Genomic DNA, 23,240 nt, shown 5'->3' on the forward strand with positions numbered 1-23,240 from the left:
GTAAAAACTGTATATTGCATTAGGAGTGATAGTAAATCATTAGCAAATTAACAACTGCTTAATATTTTCATTTATTTTTGTTTTCAGAGTGTTAGACCCACACCACAAAATGAAGCTATAACAGTACATTTTAAGCCAGTTACGTTAAAGGCTTCTGAAAGTAGATATACCAAAGTTGCAAGTATTAGCTTTGATGGTAAGTATTGTTTCTTTCTTTGAAGAACTATATAAATATTCCTAAAAGCTACTTAAAATATTTTGGGGGGAAATATTAAAAAGCCTCTTCAGAAAAATATTTTCTTGGGAAATGGAATATGGTCTTACACAAAGTATTTAGGATTCTTATGCCTTAAAAACTGTTTCCTTTGGAAATTTGTCAAGGTGTTACAAACTGCAAATTAGCAGTTTGAATTAATGATAAGTAGTAGAAATGGATGAATTCTTAAGCCTTCTGTTGAATAAATATTTAAAAATGAATAATAAAGTTCCTATGATACAAAGTTCCAGAGATGATTCTGTTTGTCACCATTTTAGTTCTCTGCTAAAGATAAAACAATTATTAATGGTACAAATAGGTTCTGTGTCTTTACTGAATTTCACCTAATCATGACATTCTCTACACCACTGAGTATGCAGTGATCCAGTAAAAGATACTACAAAACCCCTTGCCTCTAGTACAGTGGTTGATGTTTTCTGGCTGTGGGCTAGTACTAGGACCCAGATGTTGCCACTCCTCCTTGCTACTCAGCCCTGGCATAGGCAAAAAGCTCCTTGCTGCCAAATGCTGCCCAGGCCCTCAGGGTTTGCAGGTCAGATCCAATGGCTCTGCTGGCTACAACCAACCTGCAGGCCATAGGTTGAGAACTACTACTTTGGTACAGTGGGGGGACAGCCTTTTTTGGCAAGGATACCACAAATTAACCTCACGCTAGCCGTGTCTACACAAGACAGTACCTGGTCTTAACCAAGTACTGAATGCCCAGTGCCCAGCTAGTGCCAGGTGATGCTGTTGTACAGTAGTAACCAGCTACTGTTCAGTAAGCATCTCATATAGATGCAACCACTGTCTCAGAGTGCCATTCCAATCCCTTTCCCCTACCCAGTTTGCTGCTTGCTTTTTGCTTCCTCCCCTGTGCCCTCTGTCTGACCTGATGCTCTACTTTCTGCTCTGTGCCCTACCCGCCGCTGTGCTGCTTGTCCCTTCCCTTGTCAAGTGCTACATACAGAGACTCGCATGCCCCACTGTGACACCTATGCCACAGGTTAGCCACCGCTGCTGTAGTACTTTTCCTGCATCATCATGGCTACAATTACACTCCAGCCCACTGACATGGGAATGTAGGCAGACCATTCTTAGATCAGTTTTCCAACATCAGAAGGGAAAACTTCTGTTTGAAGCAATCCCAGGATATAAGACAATTTCTTATACTAGCATGCTTTTTCCTGTATTTTTCACTGAAGTTATGTCTGTTTTAAAAGACTGGCATGCGAAATAACAGAAAATCCACTACTATTCTGTCAACAAAGAAGAGGATAGATGTTGTTCATTGTAGCTATCATTTATACCTTTACAGTCCTTGAGAGAGATTTGTGTTGGTTCATTTCATTTTCTGACCTAATCTCACATGGATGGTATTGCCCTACATAACACATTAGAAAAAGTATACCAGTTTTATGTTTGTCAGAATGTATTTCACCTTTTAAAAATTATTTTAGTTAAAATACTACACAATGTAGTCTTTCTCATATGGGAATGGCTCAGAATTGAGACTTCCTGTTCACACAGCTTTCATTTGAGTGAATCGAGTTAAAGTTAAACTGCTCAGTTGAATTTCAACTTTTAAGATACTATATTAAAACTTTTTCAGAAGAGTGAAATAAATATGTTCTGGAATGCCTGAATGCTTATTCCACATCCAGCAGCCCCTGTAACGGTCTTTAGCGAGAGTTTTGTCTCTTCCCTGTAAGAACCTTAACTCTTAGTAGCTTCTGCTTTTTCACACACCTTTCTTTACCTACTAGTCTAATCTGCTGGCTTGTTTCTTATCTACTTCAGCAGGGCTCAGATTGGGACTAAAAGATGTTGCACCATCCTGCCACTATCTACTTAAATCTGCAGGCCTTGATTGAACATTGTGGGGGAATCATCCTGGCAGATACCCTTTATGGATTCAGTTTGCCTAAAAAAAAAATGGCACCTTAATTTCTCCACCTGCACCATTTGTAGTCTACTGACAATAGTAAATATCTCCCTAGAAAGTATCATCTTCGGTAGTAGTAGTAGTAGTAGGTAAAAGGACAATTAAAATCAGGAATGTCTAAGATGGAGAATCACATGCCTTTTCAATAACATGTCCTGGCATGTTCTTGGTGATTACCCATCTAGTGAGGTATGCAGAGGAAAAAAAATGTGATCTTGCTGTGCAAAAGTAGTGAGATGAGAAAAATAGTCCTATTGTTGGTTTAGCAAGTAACTTTTATGAGCATTAATGAGTATCTACTTAATAGTGAAATCCTAAGCATGAATAAAAAGCTGTTATACTCTTCCATGTAAAGGAAGTGCTGTAATACCTGTATATTTTACATGTACAGCATCAAAAGCAAAAAGAGCATCGCAGTGTTCTGGGAAAATAACTGTTAAAGCAAAAGAGAAGACTTATTCAAAACTTGAAATTCCATATCAAGCAGAAGTTTTAGATGGGTAAGTCTACATCAAATGTGTGTGGATTAAAAATTAAACACAGAGGATCAGCTGGGTGTTTCTCTCCTGTTTGTATTTTTTTGTAATGTAAGGTTACTGCTTGTGTGTTCTAACCCTGGAGTTCTTCCAACAGCATAGCTGCTGCTTCTCACTTTTGTTTCTTGAGATAGAAGATATGCAAGTCATATTCAGTAATACACAAGCTTAGTTTTAAGATTAAGACTGAGAATGGTGATTTGAGTCATTTGTCAGTGTCATATTTTCAGAATGCTAACTTGTATCACTTACATCTCCTGTTTCAAAACATATGTCTATTCACTACTGTATCATTTGAGTTGTCCTGCTGCTGTGCCCTAAAGCAAGGGAAGAGAAAATGTACATTTTTAAAAATTTGGTCTTTAGCAAAACTAAGCAAAATTTTGTAAAAGGTATCAGAACGATTTCTATCATTAGTTGTTACTCAGCAATTAATATGCAAGTTCACTTTCTGCTAATAGTTCACCTGAAGTATTGACCCGTCACCATTAAAGTTGGTAGCCTTTCGCTACAGCAAACAAGCATTTTTTTCTTGGAGTTCAGTAATAAACAAGTACAATCAAAATGTTGCATATTAGAACTTTTATTTGTAGCTAAAGTCCTTTCATTTTGGTTAATATTACAGGGATTTTGCAAAACATCTTTGCACTCTTTTTAAAGTAGTTTGATGTGATGCATTAAATATGTTATCTCATTTTGATTACTGAATATTCAAGGTGTGTGATTGCTATAATAAAGGATCAGAATACAGTGGGATATCCATTCCTTTCTACATGGGACTAAAAAGCAGATTGAGGAAAATGTCTTATGTTATGTGTGTTTGTTTGTGTTTATTAATAGATACTTAGGATTTGATCATGCTGCCACATTGTTTCACATCCGTGAGAGTCCTTCTGATTCTGTGGAAAGGCCAATCTATCTTACAAACACATTCAGTTTTGCAGTCCTTATTCATGATGCTGTGTTACCAGAAGAAGCAAAAACAATGTTTAAAGTAAGTCCAGTTCCAGTGAAATGGTTTTATCTAATAATATAACTTTAACAACACTGTGGTTTTTTAAATTTTAACTTTGATCTTATTTCTTCAATAATACAGGTCCAGAACTTCAGCAAACCAGTCTTAATTCCACCTAATGAATCCAGATATATTTTTACACTTTATTTTATGCCTTCCACATCATCTGTGCATGTAGATAACAATATACTTCTTATTACGAACGCTTCTAAATTTCACTTACCCGTGCGAGCATACACAGGTTTTTTAGATGTAAGTATTTTACCTTTCCCTTGAAATCCCACTCTAGCTATAAACAGAATGCTTGAACCTAATCTGATTTCCCTGATTCTTCTCCGTGGGACCAATTTTTAATTCCACTATGATTTAGCAAAAGAAACTGAATTTTTGCTATCGTTTTCTGACAGAAGCTTTCAAAAATAGAAAATAATTTGTTTTTTCTAATTGCTGCTGTTTTCCCAGTTGTTTTCAGTTTTCTATAGTGTATTTGTAGAATAGGAAGTCCAATTTTAGCTTTTGGAGCTGTTAAAGGAATACTGTAACACATTTGCTGGTGAACTCTCAATTGGATATGATATATATTTAAGTTGGAGTTAATGTTTTTTCTTAAATTTTCTAGTATTTTGTACTGCCCCCAAAACAAGAAGAGCGTTTCATAGATTTTGGGATAATGAGTGCCACAGAAGCTTCTAGCATTTTATTTGCAATCATCAACAGTAACCCGATTGAGGTAAAGACTGGTTTATTTTAAATGCCTTTCTTTTTTTAAAAACCTTTCTGCAGCAGTGTCATTACTGATATTGTCATCTTCTCCCTTTTTAAGCTGACTATAAAAAGTTGGCATATTATAGGAGATGGTTTAACGATAGAACTCCTGGCCACTGAAAAAGGAAACAAAACCACAATAATTGCAAGCCTTCCAAAATTAGAAAACACCAGTGCATCTGACCAATCTTCAGTATGTAAACCTTCTTTAATCTTTAGTTGAAAGTTGCATGTATGAAGCACATTAACAAGCAATAATAAATAAAGTAGCCTTTTGTAATCGTACATAACTTTTTGTCAGTTGTTTAGCAGGATAATAAAAGAGCATATTTTTGTGAATGGTATTTGTAGCCTATGGGTACACTTTGAATTTTCAAAAATAGAATTTTCAGAAAGGCCTCTAGTGTACACACCTCCTGCCTGAATCTTTACAAAATGGGAGGGAGGGGTTGTCATGCTCATGTCCTAGAGCAGAATGAACTTTGTGACTTGGCCATTAAGCAGAGCTGTTCAGGGAAATTCTAACAATCCAAGTAAATTGTAGCAAGTTTTACTTACCAGGCTTTTCTTGAAAAAGTAGTAGTTAGGTATGGCAACACATGGGCTCAAGGCAGAGTTGACAGCAAGGATTATTTTCATGTTTTATGTTGTATTTTTATGGGCAGCTCATTATACCATTATTTCTTGGGTTACTTCTATGAAGCCCTAATACCATTTTAATGCTAATCTTGGGTAGCCACAAGTCCCAAGCTATGGTTCTTACATTTTCAAATAACTCGCTTTTTCCTTCTTTCACAATAATCATGTTACAGAAAGGAGTTTCATTAAAGTAAACACTGTGAAAACATATTTGCATTAGGAAGTTGCACTCCATGTAGGACAATTAGTGGGAATTTTTAGAAATTTAGTCCTGTGGTTGTTCCAGTCAGTTTGCAGAGAGATTTAAGACACTTTGTGGATTAGGGAAGTTTATGATGTGTTATTAATTAAGGTAACAAAAAATTGCAGTCAACGTACACAATTTAAACATTCTGCATTGGTATCATCTGATGGGGGGTTAGGTGTGCCACTTCAAAATTTCAGTATAACATTGAATTAAATCAACATTTCAGTGTAAACGTGATAGAAAAATGTGGCATATACCATAAATAATGTCTGTCTATATTTATCACTTTCAGGTAATATTAACATCTGGTTATTATGCTGTGTTTAGAATAAAATTAATAGCGAAGGAGCTTGAAGGGATTCATGATGGAGCTGTACAAATCACAACAGATTATGAGGTAAATATTTTGCATACTTAAATGATGTCATTGAATGGTGTTACCATGGATCAACTGTTTGTTTTAAGAAGTTAAACGGGTGACATGAATGAAATAGGTTTATGAAAAAAGCCCTTATCTAGACTATTTTAAACAAGGTATTATTATCTTAGTGTGGAGTGGTACTTTGTGCTATATTGTAAGTTAAAATAAAAGCAACTTTGAAAAACTAGGCTTAAAATGAGCAACTGTTGCAACTTATGCTTCAAGCAACATCAGTAATCAAGTACAATCTTAAAACAGTACCATTGGTAGGGACCTACCAAATATGTGATTGCGTAATTTTTCATGAAAACTGTGAATTCAGGCAGGCTTCACAATTTTGGTAGGCTTACTGCAAAAAGACAAAAACAAACTACTGGCAAGCAGAGAGTCTTGGAGCATGGGGAAGAGGTGACAGGCAGGGGCTGGGGGACTGCTTGCAAACATTGGGGCTGGGGGGGCTGCATTGAAACCACATGAATAACTGAACTTTGCAATTTTATTTTTTAATTTTTGCTTGGAATAATTAAAAGCAGGAAGCTAGAGATGAAAGTTCATTTGAAAATAACTATACCTGTGCTAAGCTTTATCTTCCTCTTTCTTCCAGATTTTAACAATTCCAGTGAAGGCTGTAATTGCTGTGGGGTCATTGACTTGCTCCCCTAAACAAATTATCCTTCCTCCATCCTTCCCAGTAAGATCATTTGTTTACAATATTTTCTTGAAAAATTTTCTTAGCTTTTTTCCTCACCATCAACTTCCTCTATATATTGCTATATGACTAGGTATTGCTATTGTGGAGGTTGTAATTATTCTTAAATATTTCTTAATTGGCAGTTATCACATCCCCAGAAACCAACTGTCTGAGATTCTTCCCTTGCCCCCCAATCCCAAACAAGCAGCAGGTTCTCTTCATCTCCAGGCATTTCTAATGTAAAATGAGTCGGATTTCAGATGGGTCCCAGAAATGTACCATCAAATTTTTCATAAAGCATAGGGCAGGTAACTGCATAGTGGTTTGATTATTTTGGGAGAGAGGCTGGCTACATTTAGGAGGAGGTGGGAGGGGAAAAAAGAAAACTCTGAGCCTGCCTCAAAATGCTTGGGATGCTTCTTGTTTGGATAATTGAATTAAAATTTCTGTTTAAATTACCAAGTCTTCTCTGATCCTTGCCAGCCTGTGTAGGATGATGTCTGGCCTTATGCCTAGGACATGGCAGGTGAGGGGAATGCATACAATATTATTTTTCTCTTTCCTTTCCTCTAGGGAAAAGTAGTTCATCAGAGTTTAAATATTATGAGTTCCTTCTCTCAGAAAGTGAAAATACAACATATACGCTCCCTAACAGAAGATGTGCGATTTTATTATAAGAGATTAAGGAGCAATAAAGAAGAGTTAGAGCCAGGAAAAAAATCAAAGGTTTCTATTACTACTTTTCATTTCCACATTTTTTCTTTAAACAGAGCATACTGATTTTTTTTTTTTTATTTATCAGGATTTTTTTTAAATCATCAGGCTTACTTTTCATATTCTTGATTATATTAATTGTTCTTGTACCTTTTGCAGATAGCAAATATTTATTTTGATCCGGCTTTACACTGTGGGGAGCACTGTTACGTTGGATTGCCTTTTTTATCTAAATGTAAGTGACTATCATCTTTCTAATTGAGAACTAAAAATTATTTTCCTCCTTAACATTGCTAATTTTATACTAAAAACCTCAATCTTTGTGTTTTAGCTGAACCTAAAGTTCAGCACAGCTTAACAATGCAAGAAGATGCATGGGATACAGACTGGGATTTGCATGAAAATTTATTCAGAGGTTGGACAGAAATAACAGAGAACCTGGGTCATAGGTGAGTGTATTTTTACTCAGTTTCTAAGGCTGCTGCATTATATGATTCTTTTTGTTTTGCCTCTGCATAATATCAATCTTTTGCATTGTATTTGATGAGAGGGGCACAGAAGTGTGGCTAAGTCTATGCACAAAATCATTTGAAAGAAAAAACTAACATTTCTGTCATGTACATTATTGGGCTTGTTTAATTAATATGGCAAATGGCCACCTTTTGTCGATAAGGTGTCTGAAGACACTGGCGCGTGCACAAGTTACTGCAAAGCAAAGAAGGTTGGGCCTTGATTGCATGTTAGCTTCTGTACTATAACTACCCATGTGCTCACTTTCATCCTCTGGTAAACATAGGCAAAGCCCCATCGGTTTAGCTGTGTGAATGGAAAGTGGCCCTTCAGGTTAAATTGGGTATGTTTTCATTTACTATAAGATAAGAGCAAACCCATGAAAAGCTCTGGGTGAGCAGCTGAAGTATGGTAAAGCCCTGCTTACCCTCTTTTTTCTCCCCCCAGTACCTTGTTCATATGTCCATGGTCTAAAAGAAAATTTGTCCTGCACTGGAATTTTAAAATATATGATACTGTTTATATAGAATGGTTTCTGTATCCTTAATTGAAATTTTAAGGTCACCCATCCCTGCAGCCCTTGAGAGTGCCAGTTCATTCACTGCTGAAATATAATCCTGTAGCATTCTGGGATACTATTTGAAAGATGTTATATGAAAGATACAATTTCTGATTCATTGGTAAGGATGTCAAACTGTTGTTTAGTGCTCCTAAGTACTATTAAAATACGCCGTATTTTATGTAAGAACTGGCTACAGTTTCAGTGGTGAGTGATGTTTTAGATCTTAGTCATTCATAAAGTGCTACTGAGAGGCTGCTTTTGATTCACTTTAACTTTCATTTTATTACTACTTTGGACTTTATAGAACAAAATAACTGCATAAGTTTAAAAAAAACAGTATTTTAGTAGAAGTATATCAACAGTATGACAGTTTCCCTCACAGAAAGCAATAGTACTTGTCAAAAGAAGGGAAATAAGACACTGAGAATTCTCCATTACCCTTGCATGCAGTTGAGAGCAAATGATGTAACACTTGGGACAGAGGGAGAGAGATACAGGAAATGTGATATATTGTAGTAATGAAATGATATAGTGAATATATTAAACCTTCTAAATTTGAGTAAAACAAACTAATCATGTAGGGAGCAGTAAGACAAGACAGAGTATGGCAAGTTTAAATACAGCACAGACCTGACTCCAGTACTGAATAGAAGTGCACCAGTATATTGGTCCATATCAGATGGGCACCGATAAATGCCTCATGCAGTGCACACAGTCACAGCATGCAAATGGCCAGGAACAGAGCTGAGCAGTATGAAGGGCAGCATCCTGCCAGTAAGTCTGTGCCATGTAGATATCCCTAAGGTTCTCTGCCCTGTCCTGACCAATTCAGCGTACTTATACTTTGGTTCCAGTTCTTCCATGAGTTTGTGCTCTGCTCCTTCCAGCAATAAAAAAGAACTGAAGAGTGTGGGTATGTTTTGAGTAGCGTCTCCGGACAAAGGAGCATTGCAATATCACCCCTAAAAGTTGTGGAACGTGGCAAACTGCTGTAGCAGTAGCCCCCACCAAGCACCAGGTCATGTGTGCACCCACATGTTTCTGATAGTCTTATGTGACTCCACTACAGAAGATGGTGGTGTGAAACTCACTTTGGGAAGGCATCCATTCCAAAATGGACCGCGGCATAAGACTGAAAGTTCAGGAGTGAGTGTCTGCTTGTGCCTTAAGGCAGCTTCCAGTCAACAGCAGAAACCTTGCATTGGTTGTCAGAGCTGGGGTAACTGCTAGCAGAGCAGAGGGTTCTGCCACCACAGCTGGGCCTTGAATGTAAATGCACACTCAGCATTTAGCCAGAGCTAGAGCCTTGCTGATGAGCTTTGTCATATAGATTAGGCCTGTAGTGGGAGGTATGGACAGTTTCAGCATCTTATCTCAATTAGAGTAATTGACTACTCTGTCTTGAATGGGAGCCAGATTGCAAGTGGATCAGAGGCTGAAAATTTATCCTCAGGGTTGCCATCTGTAAGTATTGCAAAATCATGACCCAGCCCTTGGAAAGCCAGCGGTACATTAAATTCATTTATTACTTACAATTTTGAGTCGTTCATTTTTACTTTCTGACTTCTAATCCTTTATGGTTTACTTGGAGCCAAGCATTTCTCTGCTACCTTAAGACCTAAAAAGTTTTCTTTTAACATAAGGGTCATGTGGAAAATGTAGACTCCAGGAACTGCTGCTTTTAGAAAAACACCGAATGTTGCAAGATCTGTGATAAAATGGTGGGAAACAGTACCTTTTGTTTTGCTATTTTATAATGCTCAAGGCCTTAACACAATTTGTGTTGCTGATATAGATGGAGCTAAATCATACTGAGGCAATGTTTAAAATAGTTAATGGTTTTAGAAGCAAATTTCCTTACCGTAGTTTGGTCTCATTCATGTTTGTCGAACCCGTCAGTATTGGAAAATGACTCAACAGAAATTGTTTACCTTTAGTCACTCTTCGTATCACTGTAGTCAGGGCCTCAGTCTAGGTTCTACAGCCAGAAAACACTTTCTTAACAAAATAACATTTGGGTAACTGGAAGAGGCAGGAAAAGAAACAGGAAGCACAGAATATTTGCTGTGGGTGTGGCAGTACAAAAATGTGGTGGATCTAAAATAACAGTAAGTACAGGGAGAGCTCAGTTGTTTTACATAAATAAAAATAAAATATAATAGAGTGTGTTGTATTCCAAAACCATACATTTTGCAGAATGCCTGTAAGCTTAAACTGCTGCTTTCATTGCCAGGCTGTTGATGTTTTATTCTTACATGGTGGATTTTATAACTGTTTATCTAGACTGAGTGCTATGTTTGAAGTAGACACGGATCTCCAGAAGGATGTTGGATTGAAAATTACAGCAGAGTTATCCTGGCCTTCCATACTCACTTCACCACGCTATTTACATTTTCCACTTACCAATACCAACAGCTCATCAGTAAGTCCTTTTGTTAATAGTATCACAGGTAGTGACTAGCTTTTTTTGGAACTGCTTTGCTACATACATAACAAATATGAATACTAACTTTTACTAAATTTTTTTTAATTAGGAGGAAGAAATTCATCTTGAAAATCCAGCAGATGTTCCCGTCTATGTTCAGTTCCTTCCTTTAGCTTTGTATTCTAATCCCTCAGCCTTTGTAGACAAGCTACTAGAGCGGTAAGTGTCGTTTGATGACTTTAAAGGCATCCACTTGATGACAAAATGCAGTTCATGAAAAAATTGATACAATATTTGACAAGATTTTTATATAGTAGAGTTTAGAGCTTTAGTATACTGGGAATAGACTCAGGATTAATAAACCGAAGAGATTTTAGTGCATTTTTAATTATATCCATAAAATTAGGCAAATCTTATTAGGTAATCTGATTTTCACATTTTCTCCTTAGGAAGTAGGCTGAGGGAGGAGGAGTCCAAGGGAAATGAGTGGCCATACTACATATACCTTCTCCATCAAAGCCTTAATAATTCTGTGCTCTTGCTTTTGTGTTGAAAGCCACAGAAGTGTGTGGTTGGAAGGGACTTTAGGGTTCCTTTGGTCCAAACTTCTCCACAAATGCAGGATGCTACTCTTAAATCATCCCTGTCCAAAGCCTAATATCCAGCCTTCTCTTGAAAATTTCCAGTAAATAAGATTCCACACCTTCCCTTGGCAGTTTATTCCACTGCCACACTGTTCTAACAGTAGAGAAGTTTTTCCTGAGGTATAACCTAAATCTACTTTGCTGCAATTTAAAGCTACTCCTTTCATCCTGCCCTCTGCAGCAAAGGAGAACAGTTGTTCTCCATTATCTTAGTGGCACCCATTCACATATACAAAGATAGCTATTATGTCTTCACCCCACCTAATCAACTTTTCACTAAGCTAATTATACTTAACTTATTCAAAATTCCTTACCCGGCTTGTCTTCCAACCCCTCTATCCTCGTTGTTTCTTAAAAGCTTTTATGTCATATTGTATGACATTAAATATTGTAAATATCTGTACACTGTATCTCTCTTTAATGCAGTTCAGAAAATATATCTTTGTTTTAGGTTTAACTTGAGTAAGCCGACAAACTTCAATTTGAGGACTCTAGAATTCCAGGTTTTCAGAAACTGTGTAAGTATTTCATAATCTTTTTTTACTCAACAAATTTTATATCACCACATAAATATTTTATTAAATATACCAAAAACTCTGATAAGTTTTGTAGCCATAGTACAAGTGACATGCAGTGATTACATTAGATGTGTCAAAGGAAATGCAGAGCACAAAGGAAGTGCTTCAGGTGCGTTATACCACTTGAATTATATTTACTTCTTTGTATATTCATAGAAGTTGAAATTTAACTCTGTATTGGCTCCTTTTATTCATACCCTTGTCAATGCAGTGTTGTTCCCTATGGTGCAATTTTGCTAGATCTATATTGCACGAGAATGAGTTTTTTCATCATTTCATTTTTCATTATCTACTTGTCATGTGTTTCCATTTATTTCCTATATTCTGAATTTTAATTTGCTCCTTATTACTCTTACCTTTGTCCACATTTCCTCTCATTCATTTTGTGTGCTTCTCCCTCCTCTCTTCCCCGCCCTCCACCCCAACCCCTAGCTACTTCATAGGTTAGCAAATCTATTCTGTTTCTGTAGTAAGATCAAGCTTAAGAAAACATGTCTCTGGATGCTTTTTTCATTTTAGGATTGCGTTCTCCTTTTACTACCTCAAATTGTATTTTGACAATTTAATAATCATAGAACACTTTGAAACTTTACAGTCCTATATAAATGCTTAGTAGTAATTTCAGTGTTAGAGAAGTAAATCCTGAGCACTCTTATTCTGAGGGCTTTAGCTAGCCCAATGTATATCCTGTGTCGCTATTATTTTGGCTACAAATAGAAATTGCATTTCTCCTGGGAGACACTGTTTTCTCCTGTGACAAAGTACTGTCATCAGGACATCACAGAGTGTCTGAATGGTTGTTCCAGAATTGCAACATTGAAGCAGTGGCAGAAAAGTGGCAGTGTAGCAGCTGCTCACTAAACCCATATGCATACATGCCAATCCCAGGACTTTTCTGTTCCAGGACAAATGGCATATGTGTTCCTAGTCTTTGTTATCCTGGTGAGTAATCCAAGTATGCCACTTTACAGTTGGCAAGAAATATATAATTTTTTATTAGTCTTTTTTATGTGAAAAGATAGTTGGGTTTTTTTAATTGGGTAATATGAAGAATAACCTTCCAGTGTAGAAATAAGAGTTTTGCAGACAAAAATAAGTGTTGTATTTCAACTTCAGAAGAGAAGGCTGAGGGGGGACCTGGTGACTGTCTGTAAACTCACTAGGGGGGACCAGAAGGGTTTAGGGGAGACACTGTTTCCCTTAGCGCCCCCTGGCATGACGAGGAACAATGGACACAAGTTTTTAGAGAGTAGATTTAGATTAGACATCCGCAAGAACTGCTTCACAGTTAGGGCGGCTAGGAGCTGGAACCAACTTCCTAGGGAAGTGGTGCTGGCTCCTACCCTGGGGATCTTTAAGAAGAGGCTTGATGACTACCTCGCTGGAGTCATTTGAGTCCAGTCTTTTCTCCCGCCCAGGTGGGGAGTCGAACTTGAAGATCTACAAGGTCCCTTCCGACCCTGCTGTAATACGGTTCCAGATTTGTTTAGAAACTGTCATAGCCATTCTTAAATTTGCATAGCTTTTCCTGTTTTTAGAAGTGGTTTGTATTTTTCATTGCCTTAAGGTTCATCCATTGCAGAGCACCACAGGATTTGCAGAGGGTCTGTCTCGACAGTCGATTTTAAATCTAATTTTAAAGCCTGGAGAGAGAAAATCTGTGAAAGTGAAATTTACTCCAGTTTTTAATAAGACAATTTCATCATTAATTGTGATCAGGTATGCTGTCTAAGTCTCTGGGTTTGAGTGTATTTGAGGTTCTTATTTACACACAGGTTGCTTGTTTCACTAATTCTGAATAAGAAGTTCTCATTGTTGCAATATTAATTTTAGGACCTCTGGGATAGGAAACAAATTCACTGTGATTTTCAGTGGTTAAATAGCAGTCAGTAGATACTGTCTGATGCTATTAATTTATTTATGATCAGTTTGTTTTATACATTTAGAGCAGGGGCATCAAACACATGGCCAATGGGCCAGATCTGGAGCATGGAGCTGTGTCATTTGGCCTGCAAGGCCCAGTATTTCATGATGGGATAAGCAGCTGCAGCAGTAATTACCACGGCTTGTCTTGCTGCCTATTTCTGACGCACAGGCACACCTGTGAGCAAGATTCCAAGTATGAAGTCACATTAACTGTCTTACATGGTGCCTGTGGGTCAGATTTGGTGGCAAGACAGCTCTGGGAGCCTTGGCAGTTAACACTGTTACCACTTGCCTCATGGGTCAAATAACACAGCTCCACACTCCAGAGCCAGCCTACCAGCCAGCCATGTGCTTCGGATCCAGTCTGCAGGCTTATTTTACACCACCCATCTGGCATCACCAAATGAAATTGAAAAGTTTAAATTCTTTCTTCCCAAATGCATGCAAACTTTACATTTATACTAGGGTCTGGGAAAAATACATGTCAAATACAGATTTTTTTATTTACCCAAAAATGTTCTTGCACTGAGTAGTTGGGACCTTTAAATAAGTGTTTACTATTTGCATGAAATATAGTAGCACCTTCACTGTCTTAAGTATTATGATATTGTATTAAATAAGTTTGGAGCTTTATTCAGGCAAAGTCTGTGCATGCTTTGTTGTGGTTACTAAGACCCATGTCTTGCAAACTCTTAAGTCTTGATGGTAGTCAGTGGGACTTCTCCCAAATGTGTGTTGCAGGACTGGGACCTGACATTAGCTTGCTTTGGAGGCACTTGCAGAAACAGCAGAATACCCATTTTTTGTTAAGTGTTTTTTATCCTGTGTTCTATTTACATAGAAATAATCTGACTGTAATAGATGCCATCTTGATGCAAGGACAAGGAACAACTGAAAGTCTGAGGGTTGCAGGCAAACCTCCTGGTCCAGGAAGTTCTTTACGTTTTAAAATCACTGAAGCATCATTAAAAGATTGTTCAGAAAGTGAGTACTCCTAAAACTGTTAGGCTAAACAGAAAATCTACTGGTATTTTATGTACACAGTTAAGAATGTCATCTATGAAGATTTTTTCTTGTATTCATGCACAGATATCATGGACCCCTTTAAAAAAGGTTAAAATGTGAATAGATGGTTGATAGACCTGTAAACATATGCAAAAACATTTTATTGGTATAAAGTCTTTTACATTTTGGCATTTTGAAAGGATAAATTAGGAAATGTAAAACCATAGCTAAAGCTCTACTAATCTAGTTGTAAAACAGTTCATTTTGAAAGCTATGTCACCCCCCCCCATTAAAAAGAGCAAGAGACTGAAGACAAATTAAAGTAGTAGAAAGCTCATTTTAATGCCACCAAACTCCTCACTGGGAGGACAGTTGAATGGAACTAACAGTTCTCCATCTGTCAGAAGGTCTTTACACAGACAGTTTGCATGGAAGTATGGAAAAGGATAATTTCCACAGAGTTTGTCTTAAAAAAAAAAAAAAAAAATCAGTTCTCTGATAAATCTGATTTTGGGTTTTGAGTGGACCTGAGGGAAGTGTCTGCCTGTAAAAGGAGCACTCAGTGCCTGCCTGCCTGTGAAAGGAGCAATCAGTTCCTGAGCCCCTAGAGCAGGGGTGGGCAGGATGTGGCCATTCTATTCAACCTATGGGGCCCCTCCCAAAAACAATTATTACTGGCCTGCAGCTGCCCCTCTGAAAGCTGGCAGGAGGTGGGCCTGCAGAAGTCATTCACCATTGGACCAGGTGGGCTCTGTGCTTCCACCTCTGCGGGGCTGCTGACACTCTATCTGGGAGTCCCACGTGGAAGCATTGAATGTGATGGCACACAACTGAGCAGCAGGTGAATAAGGAAGGGCGCTTCTGCCTGCAGGGGTGGAGGGGTTGTGGGTGGGCGTGGGCCCCCTGCCACAGCACACAGCCCTGCCACCAGCAGCATTCAGCAGGCCCGAAGAGCACTCCTGGCCCACAGCAGGCAGAACCCCCAGCATTGTGTTCTGGGAGCTGCATGTGGCAGCACATAACCTGCCTAATCTGGCCTGCTGGCACTTGCCTTCAAGCCAAGTCGAGCTGGCGCCATGCAAGCACTAGGGGCACCTGGCACTGCAGGAGGGAACTGCACTCCATCAGACTGGGCTGATTCTGTGCCTCCACATGTGCCTTCCAGCATTCCAGCCACATGTGGAGGAATGCAGCCCACCTGGCCTGGTAGCGCACCACTCCCTTGGCCACAGTCCACACACTATCAGGCTGAAGGTATGGATGGCCGTCCAACCTGATGGTGCATGTCTCCGACCTATAGTTTTGGGAGCCCCGCGTGCTGGCATGGATCAAGCCCGATATGGCTCAAAGGTACACACCAGCGGGCTGGCCTGAGCAGGCTCTGTGTCGCCATGTGCAGCTCCAGGGATTCAGTTGGAGCCACACGCTGCCCAGGGACTTGGCCTGCTGTGGGTCAGGAGGACTGTGCACGAGGGGGAGGGCATGTGGCCTCCCAAAAAACCCTTCTGCATACACATACCCCACACCCACAATGTAGAAGAGTGAGACTTTATTTTCAGTTAATATGCAATGAACTCTATATACACTACACAAACACAAGTTAAACAGGGCAAAAATATTATTTGAAATAAAATTAAAATATGTTATGGTAGGTGTTTGATTTTAGTGTATGATTTGTTTTTTTTCTGGTTCCAAAATGGCATCTCCCTTCCCCCTGCCCCAAAAGGAGTACTTCGGAGGGAGGGGGTAGAATTCCAGTGGCAAAAGTCAGGGGTTAGGGGTGAGACTTCCAGTCTCAAGATGGTAATTGGGGGACAATCAACAGCTCATCAAAAGTCATTAAGCTGAAATAATTGCTTACTGCTTTCTAGAGTAATGGGGGCTCAGGAACCGATAAGGACAGATTGGCCTTAGTTTAAGATCTTTTTTATTTCTTAATAATTATTGAGGCATATTTCCAAGGTATCCTTTGTATTTTCTAAAATCAGACAAGCCTTGTGATAGCTAAAACTCACTTGAAGCCTACTGTATGTCTCAGCTGTAAATATGCACCTTAAAGCCTTAGTTTGTGTTTTTGTTTTTTTATGAAATATGAGGCTAATATTGCTCATAGTCTGCAATTGAATTGGTTTTAATCATAGAATATGAGGGTTAGGAGGGACATCAGGAAGTCATCTAATCCAACTCCCTGCTCAAAGAACAGGACCATCTCCAACTATATATTATCCCAGCCAAGGCTTTGTCTAGCCAGGTAGATGATGATGCAGCAGTAACTTCAAAAGAATTAGCAAAATCCTTAAGCTTGGATCTTAGAACAGAAAGGATTTTGTTTTATTTCATGCTCTTATCTAATGCTACTAGTAGAGTAATGGTGTACTCTGTGTAGCCAGTATGCATAAAAAAAGTTTATACTGTTGCACGCATTGGAAGGCTTTTGCAAAACTATATTAGTCTCATTAGTCAAAGTACTTTGGCTTTACCTTGCTGTGGAATTAGACAAAAAAGCATTTTACCATAACAATTATCCAACACTGTTGTAGAGTCAGTGTTAACTTTGTCCAAAGGTGGCATGTCTGAGCAGAGATCTCCCTGACATTTTTGTTGCATGTTGTCACTGTTAGGCGTCAGGTGAGGAAGGTACTAATAGAACTATACTACTGTCTCTTTAGACTGTGACTTTACTGCAGTTTGACTTAATGCAATCCTAATAGCTTTATTCTGTATGCTTTTAGAGATGAAATTAAAAGAACCAAATTTCACACTGAGAAGAACATTCAGAGTGGAGAACACAGGGCAGCTGCAAGTTAATGTGAAGTCTATGGAAATTAGTGGTTATACTTGTGAAGGCTATGGATTTAAAGTTGTTAACTGTCAAGAGTTTGCACTAAGTGCCAATGCCTCTAAAGACATTGTCATATTGTAAGTATGTTGTTGTTAGAAAGATGTGGGCTTTTTTCTTGTATAGCACATCTGGTGGGAGTCGTATATTAAGGACTCTGTATTGTAAAAGTTTATTGAGGGGAAAACTAGTGTTGGCTAAATGCTCTTGGCTTCTTTTCACTTCAGGTTTGTTTTTTAAATTTCTTCTGTACAAACGAACTTAAGATACTTTCTTTTTTTATCTAAAAATGGAACAAACTGTTTAAAAGAAATTGTAACATTTTTCATAACTGAAATATGGTATTTTTGTTGGGTAGCGATAAAATAATTTGGAAATGTCTTATGATACAGTTATATGTACCTTATCTTCATTCCAGATATGGATGGATTATAGACCTAGTAATAGACATAATTATTCATATCCTTTTGGCACATTACTATGTATAGTGAAAGGCATCCTTTGCATATGAGTTTTATAATGCGCTTCAATTTAAATTTGGATGTTTTGTCTATAATGCTTGTTTGAATATATACAAGAACCTTCTGCCCCAGATGTGATCCTTGGGCCTTGCATGATTTAAGACTAGTCATCAAGCATTCATACTTTTTAAAACTAGAAGGGGCTAATCTAATCATCTTGTCTGGCCATGGTATTTCACTTGGTTATTTGTGCATCAACCTTTAAGTTGTGATGGGACTACAGGACAGAGAAAAAAATTCTGGTCTTGACTGGGTGATAAAGAATATTCTACTTTGCTTGCTAATGCATCTTGTTGTTTAATTACAGTTGGACTTAAATTTTGCATTTTCTTTCTAATTTGCTTTCTTAAAATATGATTGAACTTAAATTTCATTTCATTATGTCTTTATGTGCTATATCAAATGTGGTTTGTGTAGGTACTTGTAGGTTGATTCTTTGTCTTGAGTTATTGAAAGATACCCGTAAGTACTGTTTGCCTAGTTTGTACAGAGAGCCAAGAATGATAATTAGTGAGGACTTTCAACAAGTGTCAGTCATTGCAGAAGCTATTGCCTTTTCAGAACAAATGAGGCACAAATAGTGCAAATTATGTAGAGCTGTTTTAGTGTCATGTATTAATCTTAGACTTTGGACAGTCATCACAATCATAATTTGCCTTCTCAGGTTTACACCAGATTTCACTGCCTCCAGAGTCATTCGTGAATTGAAGTTCATTACAGCAGGAGGCTCTGAATTTATATTTGTATTGAATGCATCCCTTCCATATCATATGTTAGCAACCTGTGCAGAAGCCCTGCCTAGGCCCAATTGGGAGCTGGCATTGTACATAATCATCTCAGGAATAATGAGGTACTGTATATGGGTTGCTTGTACCTACATACTGGAGTTATTTCATCTTGAATACAAGTTATGGGGGAAGACATTTTATATGCTAATTACCACATACATGGTATGCTTTTGTAAAATCAGTTGTGGTAAATTTAAAAACATTTATGAACAAGCTGATTTAAACTGCTGTGGAATACATGTGAATACCATAGTGGTGAGAATTCTTATTTCCTATCAAAACTAGTATGGAATATAGTATATGCTTGCCCTGAACCATTTTTCTAAGATCATGTATGTACACCTACCAACCATGACAGTGTCCGACAGCCTATAGGTGTAAGTAAGCCAAAACTGAATTAACTTTAATGTGGAAAGGCAGCATGAAGCATGACCTCCACACTGTCATACTTCAGGGAGATATGAGGCAATAATTTAGATGAGCTTAGCAAATGCCTTTGGATCATTTAACTCTGGTGAGACTTGTACGTGTGACAGACAACTGGTGATACTAATAATGGAATTTCTAAGAACTTCAAGGGCATTGTTCAGTTGGATGTAAAACACTTAAAATACTGTGCAGCATTGGTGAGAGAGGTTACAAGTAGCCTATGAATAAGTTCTCTCTAATAAGAATCAAATGCACACACTCTCAGTAAATATAGAAGAGTTTACCTTAACTAGGCTTCATTGGCTTTTGAATTGGAAGCTCATTTCACTGTCCCACATCATAAATTATGGCACTTCAGTTTCTTTTGAGAAATCTGAAAACATTAGAAACACTGTCATACCCAGTCAGCTGTTAAATATGAAACATTCTCCTCCTTCCTCTCTGCCCTTTTACCCAGGAAAACCCTTGTGTTGGTAATTCAGTAATCAGCTTTTTTGCTTTTGAATTAATATCGAACTAGGGCCAGAAGTACTGAGCCGTAGTACGTACTTGGGATACATAAGTGTGTTAGCTTACACTGTGATTCTAGAGAGTTGTTCTCAGCCTTTGTAGGAGTTCATTTATTCATGTTTCATTGAAACACTGACTCCTAAATTCAGTTTTAAGGCATTAACTTCACTACAGAAATATTCTCTGGTTACCCTGATCTCTCCCACAAAACAGCAATGAAATAGAGAAGATGAGATGTTATGAATTTTTTTAGGCTTTCAAACATCATTCTGGTTTTGAGCAGCACATTGTTTTCTTCAAATTTTCCATCCCTAGATAGTTGCAATCTGAACTTCAGTTTAACAAGGTTTGAGTGATTAAATAATACTTTTTTGTTCTAGTGCTTTGTTCCACCCATCATCTTAAATGGTTGGGGAGGGTGGGAATCTTGTACATATTTCATCTGTAATGCTTGCTTAGTCTGAGTTACAAAACACATTTATTCTTTCATCCGCATAGAAACACAAAATACGTTAGTCACCAGTGAGGGAGGAAAACATACTAATATGACTAGCATCACAGAAGGATCAGTGGGACTGCTCATGACCTTGTGTTCAATGAACTAGAGGATATTTTAGCATAACTTTTAACTCTTTCTTGTCTAACTGCCATGTTCAAATTCATCTGAAGTGCTGCAAGAATGAAATAAGACCATGTGTACCTTTCAGATGAGATCTAAACCTTCAGTTCTGACTACTTATAGCTATTAAACATCCTATAAGATTTTGCATAAGTGGCAATGTTAGACCTACTCTCTGTCAGATTGCATTTTGAGTGATTAAATAACATGTGCTGGTTCTTTGTTCTAGTGCTCTGTTCTACTCCCTAAAATTTTCCAGCTGACATGGTGTTCTTCATTAATGTTTGTCCTAACCTACTATCATTTTCTATTGTGGCCTTGCTTAGTAGGCTCAGAGATTGATGTCCCATTTGATAAGCAGCATATAAACACAGTGAGAGATTTTCCCTGCTATCCTGTATCCCAGTTCAGCAATTCAGTTGGGAAATTCCTGAGAGAGACTGTTCTTCTCTCTCGGGAAGTCCTGTACAGTAACAGGTCGTTCTTTGCTAAGGGTCTCTGCCTTTGGAGTGCAGCTGCAGTGGGAGTCTGCCAGGGCCCTGGTCCACTGATCAGCTAAATACAGTAAAAGCTGCATTATGCGGCACCTTAAAAGCCGGCGTGCCAGTCAATATGGCAGAAGTGAAATCAGAAGTGCCCACCATGGCACATCAGGTTTCACCAAGCCCCCAAGGCCCAGGGCAAAGCAGCCTGTGTGGGGCCTCCCCCCCGTGCCCCGTTACACTGATGCCAGGGAAGGGTGGCGGCACACTGGACAGGGTGGGCGGGGCAGCGGCCTGAACAGGCAAAGCTGCCTGTTTGGGCCTATTAGATAACCGCATTCCCCATGGGTGATGGATAACAGAGCTTTTGGTGTATATGGTTTCTGATCACGTATACAGATGTGTGTAATTTTTGTCCTTAGCTATCTTGTTAAACATTTACCTAACTGCTTTTCTTTAGCTTTTCTCATTCTGGGCAGCAACTTAGGTCTTTGCTCTTTGATTGCAGTTCCCATTGTAATAGGTGTGTGGTTCTGGGTTTTGCTGCTTATCTTTCCATCAGCATCATATTGAGATGCTTTTCCCCTTTTTAGCTTTTGTTTTGTTAACAGAAAATGAATCTTTCTTCCCAGATCCAGTGGGTCATGCTTGTTTGATTTCCTCTTTTCTCTGCAGTGTACTCTTTCTCTTGGTAATTGGAACTGCTTATTTAGAAGCTCAAGGAATTTGGGAGCCATTCAGGAGGCGCCTGTCCTTTGAGGCATCAAACCCTCCCTTCGATATGGGAAGGCCATTTGATCTCAGGAGAATAGTTGGAATTTCATCTGATGGAAAGTAAGTGCACACTTTGATATGAATAAGGCCTCTTGAAGTATTTGATTTCTCCCTGAGACGCACTAACTTCCAGCATTACAACAGTGGGAAAAGTCACATGTTTTGGTAAAACTAAACAGCACCTTATAATGCTCCTGATTTGGGCCCGGATATCCCTGCTGAAGCCTTCTCAATTAAAAAGGAAATTTCCCCAGTCACAATTATGTTTTGTGCTTTATTGCTTTGACTTGTCTACATATGTAATGAGCCTCTGAATAGCAGATATTAAATATCACTCACTTGTCATAAGCTTTAGGTGTTAAATTGATAATATGCCAAAGACAGTGTAATCTGGGGTTTCTGCTTGGTGCAGTGATTTGTTTGGAAAGGACTGAAGACTTAAATGCTTGTTCTTCTTCCAGCTTGAATGCATTTGGATCAGATTCTAACCATGGATCCTCCAGAGGACTCTATGGAGCAGGCAGCTCCTCATCACGATCCAGTGCAGGAAGTCACAAGCAATGCAATACAACAATGCACCTTCACAGCAATAGAAATTCAGCTGATGTTGAAAACATCAAATCTAAAAACAGTTCAAATGTTGCTAACAGGACTTGCACACAGGCAGCTTCCACACAGTCTAGTAACAAAACAGGGTCCCTTGTCTTGGATTCAAATGCTACAGCTCAAAATCACACAGTGGGCAGAAGATCCAAGGGGGCAAAACAGAACCAGCAAACAAACCAGCAAAATGCCCAAGCTCTGTTAGAGCAGCCCTCACCACAGCCACCACCAGCAGTGCCTCAGCAACAAGAGCAACAGACTGAAAGTTCTTCGCCACAACCACCACTTCTTAACCCTTCACATTCAGAATGTGCCAGCAACACAAGGCACAGCTCAGAAGATTCAGATATCACTACTCTTATAGAAACCATGGACAACGACTTTGACCACCCAGAATCCCCTTCCCCAGATGTGTTTACAGAGCAGCCCCCATCTCCAGTAGCAAAAAACAAAGGTAATAAAGTTCTGCTTTCAATAATAAGGAGGTCTGTACAGTATGTAAACCAGGGAATGAGATTTAAAAGCAAGTGCAAAGGTAATAGTTTCATAGTATGAACACTGCTATGTTCTCAGCTGTCGCAGGTCCTCATGGGTGACCCTGAGTACAATTAAAATACTTGCTTTCTCCATCTTTATGGTACTGGCATTCTCTGCTCAGCATTAGATGTATTTTCTTTTGAAAGTTTTAGTAAAATAAGCTTTTACTAAATATAGTTTCATAGTTTCTAGGGTCGGAAGGGACCTGAGCAGATCATCTAGTCCGACCCCCTGCCATGGCAGGAAAGAATACTGGGGT

The 23,240-nt window shown here is 38.5% G+C and overlaps 1 protein-coding gene across 1 annotated transcript in view; it reads left to right on the forward strand.

Annotated features, from left to right (window-relative positions):
• Positions 1-23,240, forward strand: part of TMEM131 (transmembrane protein 131) — a gene marked incomplete at its 5' end in the record, with an annotated part of 160,745 nt that overhangs the window by 117,761 nt on the left and 19,744 nt on the right. Inside the window, 20 exons of the mRNA XM_019528474.1 lie at positions 88-196; positions 2,593-2,701; positions 3,578-3,731; positions 3,834-4,004; positions 4,372-4,482; positions 4,576-4,710; positions 5,696-5,800; positions 6,429-6,515; positions 7,089-7,241; positions 7,389-7,464; positions 7,561-7,678; positions 10,585-10,723; positions 10,836-10,945; positions 11,822-11,888; positions 13,516-13,667; positions 14,716-14,858; positions 17,612-17,798; positions 18,904-19,089; positions 21,743-21,901; positions 22,303-22,898. Of these exons, the coding sequence (XP_019384019.1) occupies positions 88-196; positions 2,593-2,701; positions 3,578-3,731; positions 3,834-4,004; positions 4,372-4,482; positions 4,576-4,710; positions 5,696-5,800; positions 6,429-6,515; positions 7,089-7,241; positions 7,389-7,464; positions 7,561-7,678; positions 10,585-10,723; positions 10,836-10,945; positions 11,822-11,888; positions 13,516-13,667; positions 14,716-14,858; positions 17,612-17,798; positions 18,904-19,089; positions 21,743-21,901; positions 22,303-22,898 (3,067 nt within the window). The remainder of the gene's footprint in view (positions 1-87; positions 197-2,592; positions 2,702-3,577; positions 3,732-3,833; positions 4,005-4,371; positions 4,483-4,575; positions 4,711-5,695; positions 5,801-6,428; positions 6,516-7,088; positions 7,242-7,388; positions 7,465-7,560; positions 7,679-10,584; positions 10,724-10,835; positions 10,946-11,821; positions 11,889-13,515; positions 13,668-14,715; positions 14,859-17,611; positions 17,799-18,903; positions 19,090-21,742; positions 21,902-22,302; positions 22,899-23,240) is intronic.

Source organism: Crocodylus porosus, unplaced genomic scaffold (genome assembly GCF_001723895.1).
Source record: "Crocodylus porosus isolate Cpor-Errol unplaced genomic scaffold, CroPor_comp1, whole genome shotgun sequence".
Taxonomy (NCBI): domain Eukaryota; kingdom Metazoa; phylum Chordata; order Crocodylia; family Crocodylidae; genus Crocodylus; species Crocodylus porosus.